The sequence below is a fragment of the Mycetomoellerius zeteki genome, unplaced genomic scaffold (genome assembly GCF_001594055.1).
Source record: "Mycetomoellerius zeteki isolate Tzet28-1 unplaced genomic scaffold, Tzet1.0 scaffold60, whole genome shotgun sequence".
NCBI classification, from domain to species: domain Eukaryota; kingdom Metazoa; phylum Arthropoda; class Insecta; order Hymenoptera; family Formicidae; genus Mycetomoellerius; species Mycetomoellerius zeteki.
This window is the reverse complement of record NW_017257610.1, coordinates 18,788-30,081: the sequence shown is the minus strand read 5'-3', so window position 1 is coordinate 30,081 and position 11,294 is coordinate 18,788. Positions and strand designations below refer to the sequence as shown.

Genomic DNA, 11,294 nt, shown 5'->3' with positions numbered 1-11,294 from the left:
TCCCCTAGCGCACATTACTCAGGGCTATTTTTTCCTCCCTAGCCGACCCGAGTTCGGTCTCCTTACATTTACTTCGTGGTTAGAAGCATTACAGGAAAAAGGCCGGGATGGCCGCGCGCGCGCGCTCTCAAGTTTCTCTCTGATTCGAATCCTTGATGGAAACTTTAGTCAGTGACTACGTTTACACGACCCGATTTACGCCGAAGTTATAACATCGATGTATGGAACTAGCCAATCATAGCTATTCTTCTGAAGAATGGAATGACTGTGATTGGCCAATTTCGTAACATCGATGTTATAACTTCGGCGTAAATCGAACTGTATAAGCGTAGTCAGTGACCCTTTTTACACCGAGCACTTGATACGCGTATGAACTAGTAACTTTTTATTAAATTATTTTAATTTCAGCAATGTATTTAAAGAATGATGTACTAAATTGGTAGAATATGCATCAAAATGATTAATTAAATACACATATCATGTATACGTTTACAAATTTCGCCGAAATTAAGATAATTCAATAGAAAGTTACTAGTTAGTATCCGTATCAAGTGCACGATGTAAACTAGGCAAGTGAGAGGTAGATATTCGTCTGCACCGTGATGTTTTCGCCAGCTTTTAATTGGCGTTAGCAATACATGAGTATAAGCCCGCATCTACAATAGGTGTTTTAAGCCTTAAGTTGTAAGAAATTGACCAATTACAGTCAAATCCGAGGGGAATAATCGACTGTGATTCGCCCATTTCTTATGGCTTAAGGCTTAAAACCCTATTGTAGATCCGGGGTAAGTATTACATATATGGTCGCATGTGACGGCATCCTTAATTCTTTCCTCCTTGATCGTCTTTTCACATTTTTTCTCTCTAACCTTTCCACGTTCCCTTCAATACTGCAAATTGCTGCAAATGTGCGAATCCAGCCGATAGAACAAAATAAAAAACATTAAGGGCCAAAGGTCGAGAGGAAGCAAAGCAAAGCAAACCTCTTGTTATTAGAGTGAAACCCCACGAAAGCCGACGTTATCCAAAGATTTTCTGCTGCGATAAATTTGATTTTGCTTCTATCTATTGCTCAGGATTAATTAGGAATAGGAGAAAGCAAGAACAGACTCTTAATATAATATAAGGTATTGCAAAGTATATGAACTATAAATAGTATAATTCATACACACACGAAAGTATAATCGTATTTTTTAAAAAAACACCTTGCCTAAAGTCAAATTGAAAACAGAGATACTTTCATACCTACTTTTAAACCAGATTTCATATCAAATTGTTTCCATGCATTTATCTTTTAGAAGCAAGGCATGTTTCGGATACCAAAGCCTACTATGCCTGTACCAACTGCAACAACAATTACAAAACGTTCCAAGCAGACTCAAAGTTGTCTGTATGCATCTTATGAATGTACACAATCTTGTCTGGAAGGATATTCATATTGTGCCAAGCATATTCTTGAAGATTCCAGTGCACCTTACAAACAATGTGCATTTGTATACAATACTAACGGAAGAAAGTGTCAGAATCCAGCCCCAAAATTGGATAGAAGAGATGTCTCGTAAATATAATTCCTTTATTGTATCCAATAAAATTATGAAACCATTCTTTTTTTAGAGAAATTAATAGTTATATATCTATCTCTTGTAGATACTGTGGTGAGCACTCTAGAAAAGCACAAATTGCCCGGATCAAATCGACATCACGGCGTTCTTTACCAGAAACACCTGAGATGCTGCTTCTTAATTTAAACCATTATGTCAAACCGGTTGATTCTACTGCTGAAGATATAGAAGAGGAGAAACGAAAAGTGAAAGCTTTAGATCCTTTCAGTAAGCATTCTAATATGATTCCAATATCAAATTCTTATATAATTTTATTTGCAATGTTTAATTACATTATCTTAATGTTGATTTGAAAGCTATTTTGAATATTTTATTTAAAATAGCCTTCACTCTTGTTGTTAATAAGGTATTTCTACTGTGTAAATATTTAATATAAAATTTGGAATTTGTAAATTTTTGCTTGTTCATTTGTAAATTTGCATATTGACAAAAGTTTTTGCAAATGAGAATATCAAGTTATTATTTTCAGCCGAAGTTGATGCTTACAGAGTAAATGCAAGTGGAAGTGACATCTTAGATTACGCCAGTTCGTCAGAAAGTGATGTTGAACCTACAGTCGTCACTGACACGCTGAGAGGAGTTTATCTCGATGATAGTGACAATGAAAATTTACACAGTCCACAAGAGGATCCTCTGAAGTAAGTGTGCTCTATAACTCTACTGTGTGTGTGTGTGTATTTTGGTGTACATATGAGTATATTAATTGTTTTGAGAATTACGCTATTACATAATGTCTGTATCAGACTAGAGATTGAAATTAAATTGGATTGGATAGAAATTTAATCAATTAGAAGAAAGAAAACCAAGTTTAGTGAACTTTGCTTTGATTGGTTCAAATTTCAACCCAATCTCAATCTCTGTCTCTAGTGTGATACAGCTTTAGAATAATCTGCTAGCATGCTTCAGCTTGTGCAACTTTATACTTTAAAAAATATTACTCACCTTTTATTATTTACATCTAATATTAGAACTTATTTGTATAGGATGTAAATTTGAACAGTTACTGTGATTTTAAATTAAATATTTCTCAAACAAATGTAAAAACATTAATAAAATATTTTCTCCTCTTTTTAATTTTAAAAAATCATACAACGTTAAGGAGAGAGAGAGAGAGAGAGAGAGAGAGAGAGAGAGAATATTTTGCATTTGTCATCTTGAACTTTCCTGTAGTTGCTTTATGCGCAAGAATAAGATACTACTTACTCCCTAAATTATTAGTATTAATTTTTTAAGGCACGCCGGTATTTTTACTGCAGAAGAGGTAATTTATATTGCGAGAGAAAAATTGATTAGACTTCAATCTCTTTATATTGATCAATTCAGAAGACTTCAATATATACTAAAGGAGAAAAGACGAAAATATTTACTCGCTCTGAAGAAAGAAAAAGAAACATTATGTAAGTATATTTTAGATAATTTCAAAATTTCGTTATTTTTTCTGATAAATAAATTATATGCAATATATAGGTAGTATACACAATCAAAAAAGAGAAACTGCAAAAGAGAAAAAGCTTTATGAGAAACTAAAGGCTTTAAATCGTTATCACAGACGGAGTGGTGTTGAAGCGATACTTTACAGGAAGTCATTAGAACGTCGCGCACAGGTAGTATCATTAATATTATTTATATCATTCAACATTTATATCGTCAACATTCAAATAAATGTGTATCACTTATATCAGTTGTTGTGTATGAAAAAAAATTATGCTTCAGGTAACCGAGCCTGTTCAAAAACCGCCCAATATATCGAAATGCGTATTCACCGAAGGTGGTGTAAAATGTGGTGAAAGAACGCTTCCATCGGCTAAGCATTGTCGTAAACATATATTAAAGGTACACATTTATATTACTTTCTGAAAAAGAGATGTGTAATGGACACATCTTGATTTGCGAGTTCTTATTCTGTTGTTTGTTCACAGGACCAACATCAAGTTTTATTCAAAGCATGCGGAGCTGTACGAGCGGACATTGAATGTCACGAACCTGTGCCAGTGATCTTCGATTCCAATTGTGTATTTCACATGAACTTGCCGCCGCCATGCAAACTAGAGCCTATGAAGGTACGGTAGAATTCTCCAATGACTATCTGAAGCCAGTTATGGATATTCTGTAACCTGTATTCGTCTCTGCAGTTCGAGGAGGAGAAACCCATAAAGCAAGGAGCATCGATAGTCGATAGTCAATCGATGGAAATTGATGTGGTGGGCGAAGCGCAAGAAATCGATCCCGATGACGATATGGCGGGACTGATGAGGGAAATGAATGATTCTGCTAATTTAAAACCTTCATTTGCAAATGAGAGCTTGAATAGTGAGACTAGTACGGATACGGCGTTCAGTTTGTCAGCGCAAATGAGTGATCGGGATGATTTCGTCACTGTATAACAAAATATTCTTATGATTTTCAAAGTGGAATTATTTTTGCGATTATACTGTCGCTGCGATTGATGAAAGTGTCCCTCTCTGATATTTTGAAAAGAATTGCAATTTTTTAACCTGGCTACTTAGTATATGATTACATACATACCTATATACAGTGAACTTATCTTCTTCACTTATAGTAGAACTATTTAAACTAAATTGTTAATATATTTGTACATAATCAGAGAAATAGACTAGATACGAGAAACAGTTATAAAATAGTATTATTAAATATTTTAGTATTATTTTTTTTGACATAATAGATATTAAATTGTATTATTTCAATACTCTTTTTGTTCTTCATTACAAAGGTATCTTCAAGGAAATTGAGAAACAAGAGCTTCTATAATTTTATTATTAATATTTATTGAAATTGAGAAGCAATGTATTTTCTATTTTCTATTGGTGGATTGTTAATCATTTTCGCCATTGAATATTTCAGTATTCGAGTATTTGAAATACTTAATCAGATATCTTATTATCTCAGATGTCATCCGAGTAAAATGTTATATTCGAATACCAAATAAAATGGTTTTTTTTTTTTTAATTAAAAGAAGAGTGCGGTTTATTTTATCTGTATCTCAGTAGCGCAGTTCAAATCTCAGTTCACAAGTGTGCACAAACAAAATTGATTATACAAAAACACATAACGCTCTTTACATTTTTACATTTTCTATAAAAATAACCAAAATTGCACGCATGTGTTATTGGTTATAAAAAAATATATATTAATACTTATATGTATAATTAAAAGAGGAACTTATAATATATGGATGGAATTAAATTTTTGACAGAATAGCAATAATTTTGAAAAGTCAATGTATCATAGCAACGTACAGTACAATTGCTTACATAGCTATAATTTTTCGTACATTTAAATGCATTTCAATATGCATAACGATCATGAAGTAAAAGTGACAACGTGAAAAAATTAAAGTTCTTAGCATTTCAATACAGTGTATATAAAATCCTAAAATTATTACTATCATTATCGTTATTATTACAATTATTAATATTATCGTTATTATTAATATTTGGCGAAAATAAACACTCGTGTATTATAAACATAAATACAAGTTTCAAATATTGTCATGTATGTATGATACTTCTCCTAAGTCGTGTTGATTCGTGAGACAAATCTTTTTTGAGACCGTGCAGCATTTTTCTTCCTTGTAAAGAAATATAATAAGCAGTTAAAAAAATAACTGACATTCTTATCTCTAAAAATCTAGTAATAAATCTATTTAAATTGCAAGAACATGATAATATTCAAAGTCTCGTAATAATGTAGTTTTATATCAATAATGAAATATACATTGATTCGTAAGTAAATCGGTTATGCAAAATTATCACAAATTTGCTGCAAACTAACAATATTTAAATATACTCTTTTTGTACGTTCTTCCAGCCAGTTAATAATCAGAAATATCGTACTAAACGTCACATGTGCAATCTACACAGAGCTTGTACAAAGTTTTTTTTTTTCGTAAAACAATACTATACATGACTCTCCCTCAATATCATACATTTAACAGTAATGAATGTGAATTACTGACAATAACTAACGTCATTGACATGTGATTAACTTCGTAAAAGAAAAAAATTTATTATTTGTTTCAAAATCGTTCAGTCTCTTGATAACTATTTACATAGCTACTAGAAAATTAAAAATTTATTTTATTACGATGGAAAAATTAATTTTGCTGACCCAATAAGAGTATCTCTAAGCTAATCTCGGAAAAAGCATGGAAATATCTTTAGTATAAGTTGGTTCGGAAATAATTAACACAGTTTGTAATTCGATTGCTTGACAATTCGATTACTGGTACTCTGTCTAATAGAAATCCTATTCCTTCAGAATTCAACACTTTCGTTTCTCTAAAGTACTTTTATCGGCAATCCGAATTCGGATATTGTCGCTTTATCTAAACTGCAACCTAATTTGTGTAGCCTTCCCATTACGTTCTTTCTTTCGAGATACAAGAAATAATTTTAAAGAGGAAGGGAGAAAGAAAGAGAGAGCAACTTACTTTCATTGTAACGTTAAATGCTAAAGGATTGCTAATGAGATTAAATCACAAAGAGATACGACAGTTTAAACGTAACAGGAAGAGATTTCATTTATAACATTAATACGAGAGCAATTACTTATTAATCTAGTTGTCGAAAATATGTTTAAGATCGTGCTCGTAGGCGGCGATAAGTAACATAATTCCAAGGCCTGTCGATAAGCCTAAAGTTTGCCAAATGCATTGTAATCGCGAACCACTTTCCGCGGAATGACTCGACGATAATTCTGGTACCTAATGAAAAAGAAGTAATTAGCGTTTCATTCTTAAGTTATCGTAGATCTTTCGTAGAACGAAGTATACTCACCATATCTACTAATGCTATATATATAAATATTCCAGCGGCAACCGCAAATATCCAGCTGGTAGCGTCGGGAGTACTTCCTAACAATATTCCGCCTATCATACCTAACAGACAGAGCACTGAAGATAATAAATTGTAAAAAACAGCCTGTTTGGTACTCATGCCCGCTTTCAGAAGCACTGCAAAGTCACCTGTACAAGAATATTCATTATCATTATATTCATATTATTGTATTACTAATAGCGAATTCTAATGGACACACTTAGTGTGCACTGACGCACATTATCGCCGTCATACACAAATTGTCGTAAAAAAAAAAATATGATTATTATAAACATAGAAACCTATTAAACCCATTAAATAGTGAAATACTCAACTCACTTTATTATGCTGTTAGGTAAAATATGTATTTTATAATTCGAAATATTTGCATTTTCCTTTTACACTCAAATTAAATTAGTGTACAACGGCTTTAATATACATCAGTGCGCAATAGTGCGTCCAACCGAATTCGCCGTAGTTATACACATGTATTTATAGGTACGTCACCAGGAATCAGAGAGACAATACCGAGTTCATGAGGTAATTCATGACAGAGAACAGCAATAGCCGTGGAGAATCCACCTGCGATGTTTGCTGAAAAAGCCGCTCCGATAGCCATACCATCCGTAAAATTGTGCAGGCCATCCCCCATCACAACCATCCAAGCCACGTTCGACATTGATTCGGGGGCCGAGTGTACATGGCCTAGAATCGAAACATTCATGTTATCAGACATGTACACATTGCGTAAGAGATTACAGTATTTATATTTTATTATAAAATTTTGAAAACGCACCATGGGAATGACTATGGCCGTGATGTTTGGTCTCGTGTTCACGTAGAATTACGGTATAGCTCTCCGATTCATTTAACGATACGTCAGCACCATCGGCATTTTTCTTAGCATTTACGATCGGATCGTCCATTCTCCAATCGTCCTTTGGTTTTTTCTCTATATCATCGGTCACGATTTTAGTGACGGAGTTACAATTGGATGTCAATGGTTTCTCCTCCTCAATGATAGGTGGTCTCTCATGATGATTCGTTCGACGATTGTGATGGTTATCTGCATATTTCATTGATTATTTTTACCTTTTAATATGCCTTTGAGATGAATATATTAACACGACAAGCTGCTCTATTTTGATCGAAACGCGACAGCCCAGGTAACCGCGAAATTTAATGTACATTACATTAATAAAAAAAAACATCTGTCACCTTGAGTTTCACTAGCAATCTCGCCGTAACAATACGGGTACGAAGAGTATTTGTGTTTACATAGCTTTTCACCAACAACATTGCTGTTTGGCCCATCGCTCTCCCTCATTACTCTCACGCGCGTAGGTAACTACAATGTCATTTCACCGATTGATATAACATATGAGATTACGTTTACGAAGATAAAGATTCCTCTTTTATTCACCTTTTTCTTATGCTGCCAATGCTTCCGCCATTCGGATATCATATTTAACGCCTTCTCAGTGAAGAAGAACGTCATGAAACCCATCATAGCGACTAATCCTTTCCACATATTCATACTATGCAGATTCACATGATCAATTAATAACGCGCTATTTTCGTCGTGGTGAGGTTCGTGTTCGTGATGTTTATCATTTTCATGGTGATGAGGTGGCATCATCGCCTACAGACGTAAGAGAGATATTATGATATTAAAATATGTCGTTCTGCTACGGACACATATAACACCTTGATAAAATAAAAAAAACTTGCGTGTGGTAATAGATGGATAAAGGCATCACCGGTTAAAGTACCTACGGCCAGGGCAACTAGAAACTGTAGCACGTGATGGTAATAATTCTTTCCCATGACCGGAATTACTGCTACGCCGAGCAGTCCGCTAAGACTAATTACGAAAATACTAACTGTTGAATATACCCAGACTGGAATAAATAAAAGTGACAATTTTTTATTGCCTTTCTTCAAAGAGGACTGACGTATCTTTAAAACTAAATTGATCATTGCATTTTGTTCGTTTACATCCACATGATACCTTTTACAGTATTACGCGCCGAATCCTCCGCTGTATAAAATTTATCGACTGGCATGACAGGCTTGTAATTCTCGGGTACTCGTATACAACCGTTTCTTTCCGAACTGGATTCGGCCGCTAATTGATACACAAGAACCGGACACACGCGTTCGAAAAGCCAGCTAGGCAATGTCGTCGTATTATTACTGGAAACGTAGTGCATATCTTGGGCAACGGTATTTAACAACTCTTGACTGTTTAAGCACTGAAATAGAAGTGAACGCACTGAATCGACGCATTATGTATAATTATAGTATAATTACTTTAAAACAAATTTCTACACTCAAGAATTAAGCTATTCTGATAAATAGCGCATATCTTACCCTTTCCTTGTTATTGTTATTATCTGCGTCGTGAAGTTTTTTTACTTGGAAAACTCTTACTATCTGTAACGTATGAAAATAGTTTTCTTGATAAGTTTATTATAATCTTTTAATGTGTACATCGATATGTGTTTATTACATAATTTATTTTATACATACTTCTATCAGTGGTATCATTATCCACCTCTAACGTATCAAATAATCTTAGTAGACCCAATTTCCGGACAAGTTTTTCAAAACCTTCCATAGTTATACTCGTTCCATCCCCGTAGGCCTCAAAGATCTTCTGCATGAAGTACCTCTCATTCACATCTCTTTTTAATCTAGATTTATTAACGGTACGTAAATCTTCGCTAGATCGTGCAGACCTTTGTTTCACACCTGCCACCAACTCTGTTTGAGCAAGACGCTCTAAAAGTTCGGTATCTCTCGAATTTATAGACACATTTGCATTGTTAATTGACGGTCGTGTGTCTTGCAGGCTGCCGCCGCCTTTGAAGCTTTCCGTCATCTGCTTCTTAAGATGAGTATCGTATGATGTAGTCGATATCGCGTCAGTGATTACCGAAACATTATTATTGTTATTACTGTCAATGCGTTGCGTAGTATAAGATCTTGCAGCGTCGTGCTTATTGCTAGTGAAGTTACTTGGATCGTATCTTTGTTGATCCTTCAAGTATATATATGATCGCCCTTGTGGATCCGAATGATTTTTGGTACTTGTTGAATTATTCGATGCCATCACTGACAAATTCGTATGCGCCGAACAGGGTACATGTGCGGCGCACAGTACACACACCACGCATACGGTAACGATATGATGCGACATGATGAGCAGAGACCTGAAAGCAGAGCATATATATAAATATAAATATATATATATAGCAGAATGTATACCGTATTTTAACTACCGATCTATAGGCAAATGGGAAGTTCTAAAGCGCGCATTTCAACTGTCGGAGAATTAATTCTGTATATTTACTAATGTACGTACAACATTGCGCAGGAAACAATTATCGGCATAAATTCTACGATAATATGTCAAGTATAACCAGATAGCGGCTCGAGTAATCAAATAATGATGATAACAGGGTTTTAATATTTCTCTTTCCTCACTATCTTCTTATCATCAGCGATACTATTTCTATCTTTTCCGTAATTACCGGCAAATTTTTATAACAATAAATATGATTAATTATTTTGATTAATACAAAAATTATTATGATTAGCACAAAAAGGACTTGAAGCTATTTAGCACCGCATTTTGACTTGTATATTTACATGACAATCCTACTTATAAACCACGATAACTTCATCGCGAACTAGAAGTGCTTGCGACAGCGTTTCGCAAACGTCTGACTTATAAGTGCAACAAAGCGTTTCTTTTATAAGTGATAGCGTTTATACGAAAACGCTAAAAACAAATTACTTAAAAAATTGTTCGACCTTCGCTTTCGTTACGTTTGGGTAACTCCCATCAATAATTCGTGCGATAGTAGTAAATTATTACAAGGCCGGTAAGGAAGAAAAAGCCCAGAAATATATACAAAAAAGCGTGTAAAAACGCTGGAAAAAATTTTTTTTCTAATGTTATTATTTTTTCGAAATTGTGTCAGATAACGAGCGAGCGAGCGAATCAGTGAACGAGCAAAATACGCTATTTGTTGAACATAAATATCTGTTCAACGCTGCATTTATTGATACAAGTAATCTGTGGCTAAGTCTAGACATATGCTCGTGTCACACTACGCATTGAAGATTGAGGATTGCGAGAATTAAGGATTAGAATTCGACCAATCAGATAGCTTTAATTTTAATCCGTTTCGTTCTAATCGGCTGAATTCTAATCCTCAATTCGTAATCCTCAGTCTCCAATGCGTAGTGTGACACGGACATAATACGGGCAATAGGCATAGGCCCATCCAGCGTCGCGACATCTTACGCAATGTATGCCACCTGACTCATTCTTCTGCCGCGTATATGTATATATAAACATCTAATCTATATTAAAAGCGTACTCTTGTGCGCGCATCACAATAAAACTATGCAGCTAAACCCGGCTAAATATAAAGTAACGATTAACTTCCCCATGAGATGACGAGCCGTTCGGCATTAAAGAGCGCGAAAGAGATTAAAATAAAGCTGATATGCGCGCACGTGAGCGCGCCACGTACATCTAAACGTGGCATCTCTCGTCCGCTCGTGCACTACATGTCTCTGTAAAAGGACCGGTGCGACGCGCAGATTGTTCTGTCGGAAATCCGAAAACGGCTCGGCTTGTTAATTAATTGCGTCGTCCCACGCGTGAGAATTGCGTTCTTCGTTTCGCCCAGTCTATTGGATCTGCTGACAAAAGAGTTTACTTGCAATTGTTTCTTCCTCGCGTGTACTCCGTGTTATCTTAGGATTAGCTTCGGTCGCTTCGGTCTATAATAGGTGTAGATATGTAATCCCCCCCCCTCTC

The 11,294-nt window shown here is 34.9% G+C and overlaps 2 protein-coding genes across 3 annotated transcripts; one reads left to right on the top strand and one right to left on the bottom strand.

The window, feature by feature from the left end:
- Positions 1-817: 817 nt before the first annotated feature.
- On the top strand, positions 818-4,241 carry dgt1 (KAT8 regulatory NSL complex subunit dim gamma-tubulin 1). 2 transcript variants are annotated; one of them, XM_018456756.1, is made up of 9 exons: positions 818-1,127; positions 1,299-1,558; positions 1,648-1,829; positions 2,092-2,260; positions 2,856-3,019; positions 3,090-3,226; positions 3,336-3,455; positions 3,542-3,682; positions 3,755-4,241. In XM_018456756.1, exons 2-9 carry the CDS (start codon positions 1,308-1,310, stop codon positions 4,004-4,006), a joined length of 1,416 nt encoding a protein of 471 aa, XP_018312258.1. In that variant the 5' UTR covers positions 818-1,127; positions 1,299-1,307; the 3' UTR covers positions 4,007-4,241. The 2 variants fall into 2 exon arrangements, with proteins under 2 accessions (XP_018312258.1, XP_018312257.1); XM_018456755.1 differs by having other exon boundaries at positions 2,841-3,019.
- Positions 4,242-5,922: 1,681 nt separating this feature from the next.
- Positions 5,923-10,177, bottom strand: LOC108728286 (zinc transporter foi). Its single transcript, XM_018456775.1, has 11 exons — positions 10,112-10,177; positions 8,957-9,672; positions 8,831-8,865; positions 8,469-8,712; positions 8,189-8,358; positions 7,881-8,099; positions 7,676-7,805; positions 7,254-7,523; positions 6,986-7,162; positions 6,419-6,606; positions 5,923-6,345 (listed from the first exon to the last, which is right to left on the bottom strand). The coding sequence occupies exons 1-11, from the start codon at positions 10,144-10,146 to the stop codon at positions 6,199-6,201; spliced, it is 2,331 nt and encodes a 776-aa protein (XP_018312277.1). The 5' UTR covers positions 10,147-10,177; the 3' UTR covers positions 5,923-6,198.
- Positions 10,178-11,294: the final 1,117 nt, after the last annotated feature.